This window comes from Buteo buteo, chromosome 14, assembly GCF_964188355.1.
Source record: "Buteo buteo chromosome 14, bButBut1.hap1.1, whole genome shotgun sequence".
NCBI classification, from domain to species: Eukaryota; Metazoa; Chordata; class Aves; order Accipitriformes; family Accipitridae; genus Buteo; species Buteo buteo.
This window is the reverse complement of record NC_134184.1, coordinates 29,021,548-29,043,459: the sequence shown is the minus strand read 5'-3', so window position 1 is coordinate 29,043,459 and position 21,912 is coordinate 29,021,548. Positions and strand designations below refer to the sequence as shown.

The 21,912-nt window shown below is 37.6% G+C and overlaps 1 protein-coding gene across 2 annotated transcripts in view; it reads right to left on the bottom strand.

Moving 5' to 3' along the window:
- Window positions 1–21,912, bottom strand: part of DGKH (diacylglycerol kinase eta) — a 158,119-nt gene that overhangs the window by 1,803 nt on the left and 134,404 nt on the right. Inside the window, exons 21-29 of one of the 2 annotated variants that reach the window (XM_075046135.1) lie at window positions 20,142–20,249; window positions 16,894–17,007; window positions 16,469–16,603; window positions 15,454–15,620; window positions 13,782–13,887; window positions 12,117–12,209; window positions 7,855–7,974; window positions 7,379–7,487; window positions 5,849–5,979 (exon numbers count right to left, since the gene is read on the bottom strand). In XM_075046135.1, the coding sequence (XP_074902236.1) occupies window positions 5,849–5,979; window positions 7,379–7,487; window positions 7,855–7,974; window positions 12,117–12,209; window positions 13,782–13,887; window positions 15,454–15,620; window positions 16,469–16,603; window positions 16,894–17,007; window positions 20,142–20,249 (1,083 nt within the window). The remainder of the gene's footprint in view (window positions 1–5,848; window positions 5,980–7,378; window positions 7,488–7,854; window positions 7,975–12,116; window positions 12,210–13,781; window positions 13,888–15,453; window positions 15,621–16,468; window positions 16,604–16,893; window positions 17,008–20,141; window positions 20,250–21,912) is intronic. The other variant, XM_075046136.1, reaches the window with a different exon arrangement.

The following is a 21,912-nucleotide window of genomic DNA, read 5'->3' as shown; positions in this document are numbered from 1 at the left end:
AAAATTACTTACCTGCAATAATGACAACCCAAGGCACTGCAATATCTGTCAAAAACATCTTTCACTTGACTTCTGAGTACAAAACCTTTCACAATTTCTGGCAAAAAAAGAACAATCTCCCCCTCCTCTCTAATACAGCAATAATGCTTGGTGGGATGTGATGGATTAGAGCTTCTGTCCAGCAATGTCACTTGATCTGAGGCCCTATGATGTCTGTTTTAATCAACAAACACACATATCCCCAGTTTCTCAAGGGAAAGTGGATGTAATGGCTACAGGCATGTAGGACAACTTCCCTTTAGAGAGCAATAGAAAAGGTAAGCGTTTGTTTTTCATTCCAAAAAGGTGACATCTCCCAACATGGATCTTCCTGATTAGAGAGCTGGAAGAAAAGTTCTCAGAGACATGACAGTCACATCCCAAAGGAAAATGTAAAAAGCACAAGCATAAATCTCCTTGTAGCCACCACTAAAGCAATCACATCAGCTGAAATGTTTCTAATATTGGTTTCTGGGACCCATCTCCGTAGGGAATGACAACAGACAAGAATTTTTTGCAGCAAACCTCTTCCAGTAATAATAACAGCTTTAGCAGCATCCCTTTTCAATTTTGACTGGTCCAATGGTCAGAGCAGAATGGGATGCCCAGCTGTGCTAATGATCCCCAACTGTGCTAATGACTTTTCAGCCCAGCTTGCTGGAAATCTGCTTCCCTTACCTGTAAAACCCAGCTTTGAAAAACTCTTTAAAATCCTTGTGTTAGTGATGTTGAGCAAGTGACAGAAAGTCAAACACTAGCTACCTGTGTAAATAGATTGTGATTAAATAAAAAAACCTTAGAAGTTTCACTATCTGTTTTTCTGAAATAGAAATAATTTTACTTTAGTAGGAAGATTTTTCCATTACAAAGACATTAAAAGGAAAGGAGTCTAATTAAGCAGCTTGAAATAATTATCCTCATACAGAGGGAAAAAATGAAACCATATATAATATTCTGTACATACTCTACACAAAGACTGTATCAACCTTTCTACGGCCAGAAGAAACCTCAGAAAATCTGTGCCTTATATTACTTAAAAGTGTTAGCATGCAATTAATTTTGCATTTCTCCAAAGGAAGAAAGGGGTGGTGAGATGGGCATGTATTAATTATTTTATTGTAAAGGCAGCACAGCACAGATTAAACAGGTGGATTAATTTTCAGAGAGTCAAGATTGAATTCTGGTTATGCTAGAGATGAAAAAAAACCCTGGTTGTTTCTTCAGATGAAAACTATCAGTATGATAAATATGTGACCGTCCTTTCCAGCATTTTGGCACTAAGTTGTCAGCATTAGAGTTCAAGATATGTTCATTACAGTCCCCCAAATCAAGTGCTGTTCATAAACTTATCTGAAAAAAACTTCTGATTCTCCACATCACATCAATTTATATTTCATTTCTGCTAATGCTCATCTCACTTATAATAAAATGTAGTACTCATTTTTAAGTTAAGAGAATTGATGTAGGTAGCAGTTGTTAAACTCATCCCACAATGACAGTAATATTTTTCATTTTAGATTTGGAGAATATTTTCTTTTTTATGCTAAACTTAATTTTCCAATGAATCAAAAATACGCACTACTATTGAAACTACTGAAATAGCCTAGTTGCTGTGTGGAGGAAATTCTACATAAGGGAAAACCCATAAGGATACTTTCCAAACCACGAGAAGCCACACATGTTAAAGGTTAAGAACTTGCAAATTCTTCAAAACAAACATGTTTCACGAGTAGAACTTCTGTTGGATAAGCAACATAGCGAGATGCTGCCAGACTTCAAAGATCAGAGGAAAGAATCATTATTATGAAATTCCCAGAAAACTCAGCCACTTTTTCCACCAACCTTTACAAAGTATCGTGAACAACGCCTATGTTTCAGAGGCAAGAGATTTCAGTTTTATTTCCATGCCAGTTGAAGTTGCTGTAATGTAGATCAGAACAGCAAGTCTCAAGAGCCTCATCACGCTTTTTGGGACCCTTTTGATAAATTCTGCCACACTTCCAGGGCAAAAAACCCCCAACCAACAAGACAAAAGATGAATTTTTATGCTTGTGTAATAGTTTGGTCTGAAGGAAATTAAAATTTATACATTCCTGACCCTAGATGCTATCTGGTATTCTCAGTTTACTACTGATGCAGGAAAGTTTGCAGAAATTCTCTCATCTCAGACTAAAAGGATCTGCTACAGCAGCATATCATGCATCATTCAAAAAGCAAGATCCCCAAAGATCACTGCGTTTTTGTGCATGCATGAGTTTCATCATGCTCTACATAATCTGTCCATATTTAATTGATATCTAATTAACAAAAATTTGATTTGCCTAAATTATGGGTTTGAAGACAACACTCTAGCCAGTCTGAGGAAGAGAATAGCCTTTCTTTTTCCCCAGCTGTGGCCTTAAAACCACAGGATCACCTCTCCTTCCGCTCTCCCTAACCACTTTGCCATCTCTGGACCTACAGCAGGTTAAGGCTCAAAAAACTGAAAAAGAAAAAAAAAAAAAAAAAGGTTGGGCAAGAAAAAGCTGATGAAAATTCTTGCAACAGCTTTCAGGAGTTCTTCATCTGCATTATATTATGGTGACTTAGGCCCCTGTCTGCTTAGCCAAGAACCCATTTATTCCAGGTTTGCCCCACAGATTTTGGCCAAATGTACCACCAATGTAATATTACCAAAAAATTTATATAACCACTCCTTAATATTAACATCTTCCAGATGAGAAAACTCCCCTACTTGCATTCCCAGTGTCAAAAGCCATCTAGCATGCCTGAAGTCTACCAAAACTTAGAAAATATTTTCCATGCCAGAACTTTCTTAAAACACGCTACTGCGAAACACAGAGACGAAATGCCACAGTCCTCAGCACAGACTTCAGCTTGACCGGCACTGCTGACATGAGGCATGGAAACCCTTTCTCCAAGGAAACCAGCATTGCTATGGAGCTCTAAGGAGTCATCATCTTTGTCCTACCAAACGTGTTGCAGTTCTGATTATTATTGTGTACATAGGAACATCGTTATCAATGCTAAGAATGCCAGTATTTATTTCAGAAAAATCTGAGTCTAGTTTTCAATGCATTAGCTTGTAAAATAAAGTTTAAAAAAAAAAAAGTCACGACAAGCTTGCTTTCTACAGCTTTTACGGCATAGTTTGCAATCCACTACTCAGCCTTTCCTCAAGGGAAAGAAAATCACATGGATGTAAAAGTCTAAGATTGCCCTAAATAAAATCAGGCATAGGAGGCTGGAGAAAGGGTATTACTGCAGAGGCTGGATGGAGAGAGGTGTCTGGTTCCTCTTGGAGGTGTTCTCCATTTGCCAGTTGCCACACAGAGCTAACTGAGAATGGGATGCACAAGCTACGGAGAAATATATATAATTAGAGGTCCAATTCTTCAGTGAATGTATCAATCTATTTCAGTGATGCGTGCAAAGGAAGAGTTTCATCAAATCCTTTTCCATACTGCTTTTTGCCTCTACTTTTGACCACAGAAAGAAAGGTGGGGCCAAAGGATTCAGCTGAAACAGGCAACGATTTTTCCTGTTGTAGACATGAGAGGTAATAGAAGTAAATCTATTGCACATGACTTAAGAGCTTGTGAATCAATGGCGAGCCCATTTAGCTTGGCAGGAAGCACAAACCTTGCACCCGAGGAGAGGCTGTAGACAGATTATAGCTTGCTAGAGCACTGAAGACTCATCTCGATAGCCAAAGGGAGGAAAAATTAACAGAGCAGCTGGTGACGTGTTCCTCATGGCCTAGGTACCACATTACACATCTTGACACCAATTCAGGTCACTGGTCAGAAAACTGCAGACTCCCCCAGCCATCTTTAACAGCTCCCTGCAGAGATCATGCCCCGTATGTAACGAACAGGACGAGTGCTAACCTCTGCTATTTAAATTCAACGTTGCTACGTAGAACGCAAGCCATGCTTGGCCAAAAGCCTGGCCTGCCTTATGAACAGCGCTGCTTTGGAAGCTCTTGGCATCGGCTAACGAGCAGATAGAGCGATTCTAGAGCAAGACTTCCGCTAGCAGAGGATATACCCGTGGCAACTTGTGTAGAGCAACTCCTCGTCCAGCTATGCCGAGCAATTTAAAACCTCGTATGTACTTCCAGGCAGCCCTGGTAGAGGGGACAGTAAAAGTCTGTCTCTTTGTAGGTTCTAAGACAGGCTTTTACATATTTCAGGGCATAGGTCTTTGTGATGGGGTTTTATTTATGCTGAATTAGCATGAGTCTTAGCAACAGGGATAACAGGTTGCTGATTACCCTGCTGCAGATATTTACTTGGTTGAAGAGCCAAGTCTTCTGGGCATGCAGTCAAAGTGAGACCTATTAGAAATGAGGCATGGCCAGAAGCCACGTCTAGGTTAACACTGATCTTACCCACCATCATTTATTCGAACAATTGACATCTTAATTCTTTTTTAAGATTTCTTAACATTTTAGCAAACCTATGCATTGTGTGATCCTGAGTTTCCCAGTTAAGTTTTAAACTTGTTCAGTGCCCATTCAGAAGAGGGACTTGTAACATCTAGCACGGGAACACAGTGGTGGATTGCTTGGACAGTTTTCTATTTCTAAATTTTTGCAGGTAGGGAGTGTCCTGAAACTGTCCCTCCATGCCAGGAACTATCCAGAAAGAAAGGAATTTACCTTCCATGAAAAAAGCTTAGCTGATCTAATACCACAGGGTAAAATAATACGCAACAGCCAAACAGATCATCTCAAACACAGCTATCTTCAGCAGCTGCCTTCTACTGCAACAGTCACACAATGCAAGCACTACCTTATAACGTCAGGATTTCATACTACATAAGAAACTTCGCAAAAAATGGCATATTTGTATGAAAGTATTGCCTCTATCTGGAGACTACTGCACTGTGGCTAGAGCGATGACTTGCACTCTAAATGTAAATGTGTGCGATTTATACAATAGCCTATTTCCTCTCTTATGTGCTAAAAGCAGTTGCAAAACACATTATCAAGAAGTCATTACTACCGAGTTCCTGGAAAAAGTAATGTAATGAATCCCCAAAGATATAGCCTCTATTACATATAATGGATGCACTTAAGTCATTCTTGAAAAAGACCAGCAAGCTCAAATAACAGCCTCAGACTGCTAGGTAACATTTCTCCCTGCAAAACTTATCAATCTGACCTCAGAGGAAGAAAGTTTTACAATTTTGGAGTCAAAAAAAGTGGTCTTTTTTAGATCTCTACAGCTAAAATCAGGCAGAGGTTGGTCAGGGACGAGAAAACCTATTGCAAAGGTCTATTTTGACACACAAACACCAACACCATGTAAGTCCAATGCCGCAATTTATTAAGCTGCTTATCTCTCTCACACCCACTATATCCAATATATATACAATAAATCACCTGAAGCAGGTCAGCTGCTCGTAGCTGCTGGCCTTGCAGTAGATAGATTCAAAATTATTATCACCACCTTCAACTGATTCATACTGATCCTGTTTAATGGAAATGGTGAACTCTTGAAGATAACATTATATTACATTGATGTCAGTAAGATATCAAATGTGCTTTTCTTATGCCTTCTGACATAAACCATAATGCTATCATTCTGCAAAGGAAGTTTTGGATAACAGATATTCTTTGTTGCGAGTACAAGTCAGCACTTCAGAAATTCAGGCCAAAGGACAGCGCGTATTAGTTTATTGCATATTTGCACAGTGTAAGCCAAGCTACAAGCACATAACAAGTGCAGGGAAAGAAGAAAAGTTGGTTGTTGTTTTGTCAAAGAAAATGGTCAATAGCAGAAAAGTAGCACAAAGGAAATACCTTAAGATCTCGCCTTTCCAGATGTAAAAGCTCAGAGCCTCGGATGTCATGGCTGATGAAGATTTCTTTGTACTCTCCCAAACTGAGCAGATCCAGCCAAGCAGCAACTTCATCTGTGCCCCATTTTTGAACTACCAAAGTTAAGAGCAAAACCCCCTTAATTTCTACATGCTCAAATGCATCACAAGCAAAGGTTAGGCCAAAGAGAGTGGAAAACAGAGTAGAAATGCCGTGCTAGCAAAGGGAAAGGTTAGAGGTGTCATTTCCACAAAAACTGACAATTTCCTTTTTACATGCAGGTTACAGGTTAGCAGTTAACATGAGAAAGTATCTAAACAAAGTTGGGGTTCTTTGCTTTGCAGCCATGCTTTCAGCTTTACTCCAGTTTCTTCAGTAAAGCCTTTAAAACCTCATGTCCCAACAAATTCACATTAAACCATCTTAGGATCAGTGACGCAAAGTCTAATGTTGTTCTGCTTTATACCATTAATTTATTAGTAGTCATCCAGGGAGAGGAGAAGCCTTCAAAAACTAATTAACAAGTAAAATTAAAATATCAACCATACGTCAAATATAGCAATGGCAGCAAGCAAGTCCAGTTTTAATTAACAGACTCTAGTATTCTTAATTAATGCAACAAGTATTCTTTAAGCTACTGTGTTACATAGGCCATTAAGCAGCTCTCTGTAAAACATTGTTCTCTAAGGTTAGTTGCCCACATTAGTCCTAGTAAGACCACATTTATTGAAAACAAAAATAGTTATGCTACTTATTGCTATAATTTTGCAACTTCATTCAATGCTGATCAGTTTTACAGTGAAGTGAAATCTGAAGTCTAATCTGAAACCTAAAGTCTGATCAACAACTGCAAGATTTTGCAGATCATGACCAACTGTCCATTAAAAAGATAAAGATGTAGAAACAGTTTTAGGACCATCTGATCACTGATTAACTCCTGGACATAACCTTAAGGAACTAAGTTCATGGATAAGAGTGGGAAGAGAGGAGAGTGGAGTTTGTTCAACTTCTAATTAAAAAAATCAATATTGACTATCCTGGCTTGTTGTTTGATTTGCCTCGCTCACTAATATTAAAACCCATCTGAAATTTAAGAATAACTGGTTAATTAAACCAGTGCGATAAAAGCAATTGCACATCTTCTGAAACTAACCTGAAAAACCTGAATTGGAGCTTCACAGGGAAAAAGTGTGTTTACCTATGGCTTGTATTGCAATGAGTTAATCAAACGTAACCACCAGCAAAGACACAGGTCCTGTTGCATGATAAAACTATCTAAATATTTCCGTAGTGGTTCTTTGGCTCACTTGGAAGTCTTGGGGTCCTACCGAATGCTTTCTAAACACACGGAAAGAAATCCTCATCCTAATGAAGATGCTAGTTAGCTCAGTTGCTTTTCACTCTGTTCTTACTCTTAGGTAGAGTTCATCACGTCACCTCTTACCAAAAAAACCCACAAAATCACATTTTCCCCAAATGCTACTATTTTTCTTGTAATTTCAAAACACATACCAGGCTGCGGGCTGGTCTTATGCTTCTGAACTTTTTCTTTTTTAAACTTTGGCACTATGCGAAACACTGTACTTCTATTGTTTCTTTTAGCATAATCCAGAGGGGGATCCTGCATGAAAGAAGAGACATAGTTACCTCTAATTAACAGAAAACAACAGTTAAATTACATGCTTGAGATGGTAACTCACAGTTAATCTCAAAGATTAAGACCAAATTTTACTTCCGTAGAGAATAATGTCAGGATTTAATTCTATACACGTTTCATTTATTAAATAACCATTCAAAACCTTTACATTCACAAAAGGGAACAAAATACAAAAAAAGCCCTTAGTTTAGAAGCTTGTTCACAGCAGACAGAAATGATCCAGCATCACTACTGAAATATCCTCTCCAGGTCATGAGGGATTCTAACTTACTCTTCCCTATCAAAAGAAAATTAAGCTTAATTAGAAACAGGAAGTATTAATCAAACTCACCTCATCATCATTTGGTTGAAAAACATAATAAAGCCAAGGAATCTCAGCAAGTTTTCTCAACTCTATTTCCACGCTGTGCAAAGCATCAGACAGCAGTTCTTCATGGGGAGCTTCTAACTGCTGTTTATAAACAGGCCAGAAAAATAGTCTTTTTAGTTTTATTAAGATATAACTTTTAAATCTAGACATGTTGTTACCACACAAAACCAGATGACTACTTCATGGCGAGCGTAAACAAATGATGAAAACAAATAATCTTCCAAAATTAGATTTTCCTTCAGAGATGCATCAGACCACCTTGACACTATATTCAGTATAGTCGCACACAAAGGGATGATTGAGACAGCTGAGACTTTTGGTGCAGAGCAGCTGGACCTAGCTGTCAATCACTGTCATCGTTCACTGCACTCCTAGGTCTTCACAGAACAAAAGTTATCTGATAACACCAATACTAGAAAACACACTAGAAATGGAAACTACCAGCACAAGGGAGATAAAAACCTTACCAGAAGAGCAAGAGCCTGGAAAATCTTTGTGTGAAAAGTGGTGTAAAGAAATTGAATAGATGGTAGTAAGCCTGAGGTCTTATTTGCAAATGTCTTCATACGACAGATCACTCTCGTGGTCAAGTAAGAGGATACGGATCTTACTGAAGACACTCCATTCTCAAAGGTCTTCCAGTGGCGATATGATACCTGCGCTACCCCTTCTAAATAGGTGAGCCATGCAGCGATAGCCACTGCTGCTGGCTGAGGGTGGGAAGAACGGGGACCAAGCATGGAAGAGGGACATGACTGCAGCCCCAGGTGGGAGACAAAAAGCCAAAGATCAGTGAAGGCCAAAGAGGCAAAGAAAGTGGTAACTGTAAAACGCTTGGGACTTGCTGACCTATAGGAATTTGGCTCTGTCAACACTTTGAGAACCCCATGGAGGTACCAGTTTTCCTTAAAACCCCGGTCTGAAAACTATTCTGCAGCTGTTGTGTGAGTTGAACCCACGAAGAAGACGTAAGACAGGCAGCTGATCCCTGGAAAAGCTGTTTGGGGCTTATCTGGCATTGCTGAAACACCCTTTGAGGTAAACAGTTGAATCCTGGAACAAGTTGCTTGGAATCACTAATAAAGCGATCTGAACGTCTATTTCTCTCTTTGAAGTAGTCCCAAAGCAATGCAGAATATCCTTTTAAAACGATCTAATTAAGTTATATCCTGGTGAATACATTTTTAAAATGGAGTTGTAAGAGAATCTTTGATCTCTAGCGCTGGAAAAAGATTTTGATGTTGTTGGGGGTTTGCTGATGAATTACAAGCCCCTATTAATTTATCCTACCCAACATAAACTTCTTTCCTTTGTTTCACTAGTTTGCATACGTTACCACCTTTCAAAGAAGAGACCACCTTTAGTAAGATATTGCTGTTTAATACAGTAATACTGGGAATCTAAGCTCCCTCTTGCTATCATGTTATTTCCTCTTCTAAAGGTCACAGAATTCAGTGCCCATAAGCAGACTCCGATCTTTCTTTTGCCTTCCCTTTTTTTTCAATTTGAACAGTTCAGTTAATTTGGAGCACAGTGGAAGACCCACTTGTCTTTGAAGAAGTTAGAACTTCTCTTGTGTTTTCATTTTTAAGAAATTATTTAAGTCATTTATTTTATATAAATGAATGAAGCAAAATTCTGTCTTTCTCAAAAAGCACTTGCCTAATTGCTTGATTCTAAAAGGAAAACACTTCCTTTTTTTGCTTGGGCCCAAAAACCCTCTCATCTGATGGTGAGAAAATGTATGCATTGGCAATATTGCTCCTGAAATGAACCCAAGAGAGTAGTGTAATTCTGGTAAAGAAAGAGTTAGCAATTTAGGGTTAATTCTTCTCCTACAACATCTTGGAAAAGCTTCTTATTTCCAAGATGGAAATTAACACTATGAATGAAACAATGAAAATAAAGGATTTTCTCAATTCCTTCCCAAATGAAATTTTTAATATGAAAATATTTTATTTCAGTGAGCTCAGATCATTTCAGTCAGTTGAAATGAAACATTCTGTCATATTTCTCCTTTAGTACATGGGAAAATGTGCTCTGTTCCAGACTGGAAATGCTTTTTAAAAAGCAAACATGGAAACAGTGCCTTTGGAAAATATCTAGACAAAACATAGTATTTTTTATTTTTTCCAAACTGTATTCCAGCCGTAACCATCTGGGTACTTCCACAAATCAGCTTCATTTTCCCATCTTATCATTTCACTAAAAATGATATTTATAGCTAATTCACCATTTGATGTCATCTAGCTAATACTGTTGTATGAAGTTTTGTTAATCGTATCTTACAGGAGGTGGCAGGAATCACAGTCTCCTTGTATATGTATTTACATTTCTTTTGTCTCCTTCAGGAGCCGTAACAGAAAGACTCAAGAGCCAGTAAATGGCAACCAAAGAAAAAGCTTACCAAGTTGTATACGCAACAAAGGCATCAATTTACTGCTATCAGGAGCTTTGATCACAGAAAAGAGGGGTGAGAGAGAATTGAAGAGGCAAAAAAAAAAAAAAAAAAAAAAGAGGAAGATATTAAAGAAAGAATGTCCGTCTGTCAGAGAAGAGAGGTAATTTGGAGAACAGTGTATGATGGCAGCAGCTGATGCATCAAGCAACACCCTACATTTCATCTGTCTCTGTTTTAATAGAATCAGGGACCAACATACACGCAGCTTCAGCTTTATAAAATACATGGCGATAAGGTTAACCAGGGTGCCTTGTTATTGTGGCTGTGAAATACTGTTCTAAACAAACACAATATCAAAGGAGCGTAATGGACATTTCTGGAAGATTATCTCGGTATCTTCCAAACGGCCTTTTTATTAAAAATGGGGTCAATGTAGACTCATGACTCATTTGCACAAACCATAATGAGAAGCAGAAGTACAACATGTAAAAATCAGAAATGGACAAATGAATCAAATTAAGCTTTGGAACCTCAACAAGGGACCAGTTCAGCAACACAATGAGATCACAACTGGCTACAGAAAAGGTAAGGTTTCAATGGGAAGGTTTCCATACTAACATTATTTCCAGACTGCCTTGATGAATTACACTAGTCCTAGCATGGCACCACCAACTTAAAGCTTTTCTTCTAATTCCTCTTCCTAAACAATTTTAAAATTTAAACAAATTTCTGTATTTTGATTCCCCATTCAATCTGAAATATGGGGAATTAGTAATAGCCATTTGAAAAAACCTGATACTTTTCCCTTTTCTTGGACAAAAACATCTAATGAGTAACTTTCCCTTCGAAAAACTCATAAACTGAATCATATGATCCAGTAATAATCTTTGACTATTTCTAGAACTTAAATGCTTATTAGCCTTTAGACCATATTAACTTTAGGTTACTGTAGAATAGACACGTACCATTTATCACTTGTGGAAAAAGGTATGTGAACCTGCACCAGTAAGTTTCATACCCTGAGCTAAACAAAAACATTCCTATTGATATCCATTTTTAATTATAACAGCCAAAGAAAATATAAATGTTCCTATTGAGTATCTTCTTAATGGAAAACCGTATCAGCATAGAAAAGCTGACATCTTTCTTCTCTTCACAATGTCACATGTAGAAATTTTCTAATTATACATCCAGGTACAACAATTCTTGAGCAGTCTCATCATTTCAGGCACAGAAACACTAGCTGAAGAAGAAGAAGATGCAAAGTCTGCAAGTACCATCAAAGGTCCACTGAACACTTACCAGCTAAAGGTTATAAAATAATTCCTGCCAGGTATTAGAACAACAGTGAGATTTACTTGCCCAGATCAGATCTGTAGAACTTGAAAGTATGAGTCTGAACAGCTCTCACTCCAGGTTGTCTTTAAACTCTGAAGATGGTCACATAATAGAACTCCAGAAGTTCACTTAAATGCTAAACCTCCAGAAGATGATTTATCTTTTTGTAAGATAGGCCTCCAAGACAGTTAAGTGTGAATCAACCTCAACAGGGATACTTTTTGCTCTCCACTGACTATTAAAAAGAAGAGCCCAGGCAATGACCTTTTAGATATCTGAAGTGAGGTAAGATGGATGCCAACCTAAGACAAGAATTCATAACTCATTCCGATCCAAGCCACAAATGCAGTGTAATATCCTCCAATCGGTCTTACAGGGCTTCTTATAGCATGTCATAAATCCTGTGCTGATTTAAAAAATCAGCAAAGAACAAATCACAGGTAATGTGAATGAGGGAATAAAACCATGTATTTTGTGACCTTACCAAAGGAACTCTTCCTACTAGCAGAGATTCAGTTTCATTATGTAGGGCCTTCACATTGACAGCTATCTCCATGGCAGTGTTTCTGGTAAGGCTCTGGGGAATAAAGAAGCATAAAAATTATTTGAAGTGATGCAAGTCAGACTGAGAATAAGTACTTTGGGCTTACAGCACAGATCTTAAGCATCTTCTCCTAGAAGAAATACATCAGTTTAGCTTTACACTGACAACTTCTTCAGCACTGAGTATAGAAAACAAAAATGTAGTATCTATTTAGGGTCTTTTCCTCAACTTCATTTAATATGACCTTATACAATCCTGAAGATCATCAAGTGACCAGCCACCTGTGAGAGGAATCCATGATTTTTATGGATGAGAAGGGCCAGCAGAAAAGTTGTGGGCCTCACTTAACGACTGTTGATCTGAATTGTTCACCTTATCCTTAGCAGAAGTAAGCTGCTAACCATATTTTAAGAAGCAAAGGCTAATTAATATATTTACTGTATGAAAATTTAGGTTAGATATCGACAGCTTCTACCTAATTAATCTTTTTTGGGTCCAGTCCCTGAAAACACCCAGATTGTCTAGTGTGAAGAGAGAAACCAGGAAACTCTTTTCCCCTCACCCCTTTTGCATTCTCTGCATAGCACTTGGATAACAATTAAGCATGAAAATTTCTGTGAATGCATCCAGAAGAATCGACCTTTACGTAAGTAACAGCATTTGTTCAGCCTTTGTCATGCCTCCACTCTGTGTCTGGGGACATGCCTACACAGCTGTCTGCAAGCAGATGTGAGCTTACTTCGCCTATTGGTTTTGGTGTTTGCTGACCTGAGTTTGTTTTATTCATGCTCAGAGCTACATTAGTACACCACCTCACTTGATTTAATAAGGGCTACTGCATCGCTTCAGGATGAGCACCCCTGGCTGTGGACTACTGTTGCAGATGGAGCAAATTCTTGACTGCTTCCAAAAGGCAACAGTCGTACTCTTACCGTGCCCCTACTCCAAGCTCCCTATCTCGCTTTCGAGTGCTCACTCCCCCTGCAACAACACCCAGGTGGTCTGCATTTTAAGTGTCATTAATGTCCCTTTCTAACGTCCAATGTTCACAAAAGAGAATATCAGCTGGGGAGGACGCTGCTGAATACAGAAACTGCACTTTCTGCCTTTTCAGATATTTTATTGATCTAACACCAGGACGGGACTCTCCTCTTTGATACTCTTCTGTAAAAAGGCACTTCTCCTACCTCCCATTCCTGGTATTATTAATAAATTTCAGAATCATTGAACATGATCTCTACCAAATTCATCACCTATGGGGTGTTTCCGTATGCATATGAAGGGCTGAGACTCCCTGCTGCCATGCAGAGCAGCACCTTCAGAACTGGAAGTAACTTTCCCTTTACTTTCACCTTAGAAAAAGTGGCAAAAAAAGGGAGAAGATACCAGAAGATACAACATCCATTCATCTGTTAAGCAATTTCATTTAAATTTGAGTATGTGTATGCATATTCAGGAGACTCGTTTATCAAAATTTTCAAGAATTATCATCCAACTTGTTTTAATATGGGGACAGGGAATACAATACAGCTCACGTGTCACAAGCTTATGCACACAGATATTATAGCTTATTTGCTTATACATAAATCTCTGTTCTTCCTTTACCTCCGGAAACCTTGGGTTGGCTTTATTTAATGCATGTGAACATGCATTAACAGCATGAGCAAGCTCCTGCTCCAAGAGGCCATGTATTTTTGCTGCTTCACAGATCCTACAAAAACATTAAAAAAGAAAAAAATATTTCTTACTTCCTTTAAAGAATAAGTCTTAAGACTATACAACTTTATCAGATGAGAAAATATACAAAGATATGTTTCACAAAACACTTTAAAAAATATAGTCCTTTATAACAAAAGTTGAAATAAAGTATCTCTTCAAGCACTACAGCACCTCATATAAATGTTATACATAATGCAGATCATTTATTCTCCTATGAAATACTGAGACACATTTATTTGTCTTAGAACACAAACGCTACGCAAAAATTGTACCAAAAAATATTGGGGCTATTAATTCAAATAAACTATAGAGGAAAACCCTAGCACATTAAGATAACTTACTTGAAGTTATCTTAAAAACCATTACACCTATTTCAAAAGGCATATCCTTCAGATGTGACATTAAAATTGGCTGCAATAATTTGAGATTATGGGAAGTCCAGCTATAATTACAACCTCAGGACAATCTCTAGAACAGTAAAGTTTTTAAGCTGTCTTGGTTAAATTTCACTTTGGTTAATTTATAACCTAAATTATTCTTCTATGTCTACTTAAGTGACCAGTACAGTATAAAAAGAATATGTAATTCTTCAATTCCTTTCTTATATTATCGGTGCAACTCAACACATACTCCAAGAATTCATTTTGATGCTTGAGATAATTTGTTATCATGATGAACTGAATAGCAGCTTTATAAAAGGTTCTGATTTTTTTAAAAAAATATGCTTTTCTTAAAAAAAACTAGGCGTTTTTTTTCTGTTAAAATTGAAGTGTCTTCTTTATTAAAATACTTCCATCTCAGGAAGAATGTAGATCTTGAAAATAAGTAAGGCTGTGGAATCAGTTTTATACCATCAGATCACTATCATCTCAGCCCACACAAATTACTGAAGTGTCCAGGGGCACAGAGATGAGATTTTGAGCACTAGGAATGAAATAGAAAGCTGCAATAACAACGAATGAGTGGATGAATGCAAACGGTATGAAGATTTTATCTGGCAATTTGGGCTCCTTGAATGTTGACGTGTTAACTGTTTACCTGACAATATTTTAATAAAACTTTTACGTTTATTGAAAAGTGCTCATCTTTTTGAAATTGTGAGTAACAAGGCATTAAGGGGAAATAAGGTCAGGAGAAGTTAACGTCAGGTGGATACATCCACACTGGTGACTTCTGAAGTTGACTTCTAAGGGGTTTTTTTCAATAAATATATTTTTGCTTTTGCATACGAGAAGTTTCAATGAAAAGCCTCTCTGCCAAGAAGCTTTCCAGTTTTCCATTTCCACTGCTCCTCCAGGAAGTCCATTTTCACACACAAAAAAATACATAAACAAAAATAAAATTAACATAAATACATAAGAAAAGCATACATAAAGAAGCTGAGCCTTAAAAATAAAATAAAATAAAATAAAATTTAAAAAATAACTGATAGAGCAGCAGCTAAACATTAATCAAAAATCAGGGAAAATATACACTTCTAAGTCTATGTATGCATTTGCATGAATAATTCAGTCTTGGTGTCTAGGTTGCCAATCCAAACTTACTAATTTTACTGTACCTGGTAATAAGTTCTTCTGCAGCTTGTGAGCACAGCTGGATCTGTGCAACTTCGTCTTCTGTAGCCAACTCAACAGCCTGCTGAGGGTACAAGGGAGATCGAATGACAGGTTTACAGGAATCATACTTCTGTTTGTCTTCCCAAGACTTCAGGGTGTTTTCAAAGGCCTAATCAAAATGAATTATACATTCAGTTCACAGCACTAGGGGTATTATTACTTATTAAAAAATACAATTTTATATTTTATATAAATTTTAATTTCTTAAAATTTTAGATGAATTTAACAAATAAACAACTCTTTAATTTAACTATATTTTTAAATAAGACAAGCTGTATAAATAATAAAATTACATTTAATTTTTTTAAACTTAGTATAAAGAATAAGTCACTTCTGAAAGCTCTCTCTCCTCCCCATTATCCTCAAAAAGTGTCTTCCAAAATAATAAGAACACAAAGACAGTGATAATACAAGCATATTTTGTGCAGATAGCAAGATCCAAATCTGAAACTAACGCAGGATTCAAACCTAAAAACGGTGGGAAAAAGTAACAAATTTACTAAAATAGAGTTCAAATGCCACTAACTCCACCCTAACTTTGCTGTTTACGCAACTGTGCTAAAACTTCTAGTATATGATTGTGTGTAATACACCTAAAGAAAAAGAAAGAAGAAAGAAAGAGAGAAAAAGAGAGAAAGAAAGAAGAAAAAAGAATATATAAAATTTTGACCATTCTTACTATATATTAATGAGAATACAGGAATAGCACTAACAAAACTGATAAAAGCTAACAAAGCTTTGTCACTTATACAAAAGAGGAATTCTCTATCTGGCTTATTATAGAAATTACATATCTGGCTTATTATAGAAATTATATAACTGTAAGTAATTATGTAAGTTACATAAATAGTTATAAAACATTTCTGTAAGCACTGTTTTGTTCGGGTTACAACAATCAATTTATTACAGAAACCAATGTTAGTAACGATATCTCATAACACACTTTCTGCAACATACTCTGTCTCGCGTTAGCATCTGCGCTCTGTTTTTATGTATGATCTTAATAACTCCTGGGGGCTGGATCCATGCCTCTCCATCAACTTGCACTGGAACCCCTTCATCACCAAGTATGGTGATCTTTACTGACCGACACTGGAAAAGAACAAACATGTTATTTTACAGAGCAATAAATACTAATGAAACCGACGGGCCACCTGAAATGTGTTGATTACTAGGAGCTGTGGCTTCCCTCCAGGACTGTCTCAAGGATGAATCACTTTTATATCTCATTCATCATTGAAGACAATTTGTTACCCGTTTAAAATTAAAACAATGTCAGCACTTTATTAATGTATAGGCTGGTGGTCATCAAGAGTACCGCTGTTTGCCAGCATCCCAAATTGCTGCCAACCACGTTGCGTGCTTTCAAGTAAGAAACAAACCTGAGCTATCCTGTGGTGCTGCAGTTTGATGACTCTTGAAACTGCCATCTGCATGCTGCCAAATACCGCAACAACTTCTAAGATTTTATCATCGAACGAGGGAGCCCCAAATATCTGAAAGGAAAAGAAAATATTCCATTTTTGATGGTAAATCTAGTGCTTAAGTGCATGTTCAATGAAACACAGACTGATTTACAGATTAATTGTCAACATTTACATGCTGTAACTTATTTATTGTAGAATAACTACACTGTCTCCCAAAAGTCATAGGAGTGAGATACTGTAGACAGTAGGCTAATATTATTTTAAAACAGCAATGCTAATAGCATTTCAAATATCTGAATGATGAGGCATATCCTTATATAGGAAGGATGGCATGTTTCAGCGTGCAGACTAAGAAATGTTTTTCAAGGCATGATGAAAAGCCAATTCAAATCTCTGCTTGGTTAATGTACTTAATATCTAAGAGGTTCTTGAAGTTAAGAGGAGTAATGGTGTCTTTTTTTTCTCAGAAGTGCTTATCTACTTATATTCCGAATTCTCTGGAAACCAACATCTGAGTCCACGCTCGGCTTTGTTAAACACAGCTTTCATACTGAAGAGGATCTTGTTTGCGCTCTATACAATTATCCACTGTAAATATGAAAACTGCTTCTGTATGGAACAAATGTCCTGATAGCCAGCCAAGACGTTGAATTTCCAGGAGCTTACACAAAGCTCAGAAAGTCTCACGTGTGCCATTGCCACCCGGTGTCCTGCAGGGCAATTCAGCCGTGCCATGGGACAAGTCTTAGGCTGGAGTTCAACTCGGTCTGGCAGGAGATACCACACTAAGATCACTTGAAGCTTGACCATTTCATCCTGATATGCAATAGGGAGCAACGAGGGAGCAAAATCAGCAGGAGAAATCACTCCAGTAAGAGTTTAATGGGTCAAGAGATCACCTCTGAGCAGTACTCAGATACATCGGTTGGTACCTCAGGCAGAGTAAGCTGCATCAGAGACCCGAGACCAGACCAGGGAAAATCCCTGAAAGGAGCCCAAAAGCCACAACTAGTCAGGTCCTGTCTCCTGATAGAGGATTTCCTGGAGGCGAAGAATAAGAGGGTGCAGATCCAGGACTGTGTAATCCAGGTAGTGTCTCTGCAGCAATGGCTCAGGGAGGGAGAGGATGGGGAACAGGGTGAAGGACTTTGGCCCCTGCTGCTGCTTTTCGGGAAACTGTGCCATAGTTTAGTGCCACATCCAGGTGGCATTTCCCTTCAGAGCACCCCAGGACTGCACAGAGAGGTCTTGAGCGGATAAGTGTCAAAGAACAAAAGTGCAATTTTACTGGGCCTAGAGGGTTTTGAAGAAAAAGGTTTCTCCATCTGAATTTTTCCAATTTCCATGGAAATTTTTCTGGTTTTCACATGGGGATGTGATAATCTTGAAAAGAACAAAGACAGTGATTCTGTTATTCCAAGGTAAAAAGTATGGACAGTCCTTGATCCAGCTTTAACAAGTATAACTGACATCTACAGGGCTAGTTCTGCATGGCTTAAGAAAAGGTAGTTGTAAAATTTCATTTATTTTTTTGCTTCCATTTTAGCAAAAGGATGGGCAAACCACAACCCAGTCTGCTGTGCCTCTCCACCAGTAAGACATCTGTACTGAAAACCAACCTTTTTTTTTTTTTTTTTTTTTTTTTTCCTAAATAAAGGCAACCAAGTCTCTACAGATCAATATTCAAGAAACAATTCTATCCTTTTCTGTTGCAGGTCATGTTTCCAGCCTGTCTTCAGGACACCAAAAAAGCATGCCGAAACAAGCCCCGCTCAAGTCAGTCAGCATGCATCTGCGCTGCTTGGCTCATCGATAATGTTTCAGGAATAGTCGCAGCTGTCAAGGCAACATCTTTCTTTTGTCCAGATAAGCAGAACCAGCAGCAGTTCAGACCACCACCACCACCTCTGATCATCGGTCAACTCAAGACTGCACTAAAGCAGTGAATTACGCTCCTAACTCTGTCCAGAACAAACATGTCATTTTGCTGGCACATCTCATCACCGGAAGACTAAGAATATCAGTAAAACTGCTCCAAGATACACACATTTGTTGTACACCAGTATGACAGCTAGAACAGATCTTCTCTCTCAGTGAGGCAGTCCAGAGAGAAAAATAAACTCCTGAACAGGAGCTGAGCAGATGTTGGAGATGCTTTCAAGTTATGAATTTGAACATGGAGTATATAAAAACTTTAGATATCCATAGCCAAATATAAACACAACTGCCATCCTCTGACATATACCAAAAATAAGAAAAGATCATTGAAACATGTTTAAATATTTTTGTGACTTTTATGTATGTGTGTGTATATATATAAAAAAGCAAAGGATAATAACTCACAAGAAACCAAAAGCATTTTGGCAAAATATCCTGGATTGTCTATATTAAAATCACAAGCTAATTTGCCACTACAGTTTTAGGTGATTCAGACCTCATACACATGAAATCAGGACATGCAGAACTAGGATAATCTGCTAGAAATTACAGCAGTTGCACTGTGTGTGAAGTGGATGGCAGCTATAAGACTGCTCCAAGTTGTAAGACATTTAGGTATCTGTGTAGTGTAAAGTTTCTTAGGACATGTGAGGAAGAAGGGAAAAAAGATATCTTAAAATATTTTAGAAGCTCATTGAAAATAGTATTTAAAAAACAGATTACTACCCCCACTAAATTATCAGTCACTAAACGTATCAGTCCCCATTTTCTGAATCACCATCCCTTAGTCCAAAGCTGTTTGAAGAACAGGAGAAAAATTCAGGTATAAACCATGAGTCATTATCCTTATCCACCTTGCTTATTGTTAGAAGAATATAGCAAACAGAGGAATCTATGCTTTGTGAAACCTTATTTACAGGAGTTTGTAAAACAATATAGAGAGAAACTATTTGTGTCTCTATTTATAAAATTAGTTTCTAAAAATACTCATAGAGTGATTTTTTAAAAAAAATAATCATTAAGCCCTATTATGAACATTTTACTGGAATGGACATGACAGAAGGCAACACACAGTGAAAAATCATGGGATATATTTTCAATAAATAAATCAACAAGACAACATGGTTTAAACTGAAACAGCCTCCCTGAAGAAGAGTTGCTATCCAAACTATATGCTACTACTATTAAAATGAAATGGGAAGAGCAGTTCATGGTATTTATTGCTGGTTTTGCCCAGAAGGTTACTTCTCTTTAACATTACTCACATCATCTTCTTTGGTTCCACCCCAGAAATTAGTCCCACCAGCATAGCTGGGAATGTTTAGCACAGCTATGCCCTGCAGACTTGGAAGGGGGATGTACTGTCCGTCACACTGTAATAGATAAAAGCTCATTCAGTATATAAATAAAGTGGTAAAAGTAATCAGCCATCTTTAACACATGAAGCTTGAACAGAGCTGGCAGGGGAGGACAGAGTCATTAACAGGTTGGACCCAAGACTATTCTCTCCATGCTGTGAAGCACCTCTAATACGAACCTCTTCTCCCCGATCTTAGCACCAATTTTTGTAGAGCTGAAAAACATGTGGATACTACATGCTGTAGCATCTACAGCAGAGGTGTTCCATGACTCTTCAAAAGAAACATTTTCACATCCTTATTGTGAAATTCCTCATGCACTTAGACCACGCTCTGTCTATCAAGGATTAAAAATCTTTTTGCAATGAAAAAAGCTATCTCCTTGAGTGCACACAGTAAGATCGCCATGGACATTACAAAAAGCTTCATTTACCCATTCAGTAACTAGTCTTCCATCCTATATCAGCATTCTCAAAATTGCAGTACACTTGTTATTTAGGTAAATCATTAAGCAGGGCAGCGGGGAGGGAAATGAAAAAGTCCAAGAATATTTCTTGCATAGCCACAAACATGTCGTTAAATGTAAGTGTTGTTAGCATTGTACACTTGGCATCCTGTAAAAATAACTTCATTCTCCTTCTGCAAGTGAAAAAGCATCAGTAAAATCATTCTAGGCTTACAGCAGCACAACTGCCTGCAGAGGTGAGCCCACTGATCTCAAACCATTCAACTGGGAGTCAAAAGTGCAGTCCTGCAGCAGTGCCACAAGCGGGGGTTTGAAGCAAGTTGGAAATATAAGGTCATAAATGCTGGATGCAGGTGTCACTTCGTGGATTACGAATTTGCAGGTGAAGTTGCCTTTAAAGAAGATTGCTAGATTACCCCAAGTTACCAGTCCCACAGAAGGATCTTAAAATTATACAAATGAAATAGAAATCATCAGGAAATAAGGAAAAAATCTGTAGCAATTTTATCAGGAGGAGAAAGAGGTGCAAAATTATTTCTAGAATGTGCTTAGTGCTCTCTTTTTATGATTTAATCTCAGCAACAAGAGAGAATTTAACATTTTAATCAAAATGTGACAGTATCCAAAATATGCTGTGATATTAATAGATGCTGCACAGCCATTTGTATTATAGTAGAGGTCTGCCTCCAGTTCCTGAAGTTGGTATTTTTAATTTTCCAATGCTGTGCACCTCATCACACGTTTTAGCATAACGCTAATATTATGCAAGGCAATACTAAATATGAAATTTCTACTTGCTGGTTTACTTCCAGAAATATTCAAAAATAATTATGGAAAGGTCAGATTTGAATGCCTTATTGAATCTTATTTGAATCTTATTCAAAAGATCCTTAAATTAGAATTCTATCTGCAGCATACATAACGTACTTTCCTGTCATTATATTTGCTAACTACTGCGTAATTCCTCGATAATTACACAGTCCTTGGGTAACAGCAATCTGCTGCTACCAGACAGAATCCTCCTAAATCTCCTAAAAGTGAGAAAAAGTTCCAGTAACTTAAAATTATTCTCTCAACTTCTCACATATAAATATGGTAAACTTCCATATTAAATACTTAGCATGAAGTAAAAAGAAAAATCATGTACATTCTCTGTCAAAATCCAGCCTAGATATGCTTTGGATGAAAATAACTGTAACCATCCTTTAGTCT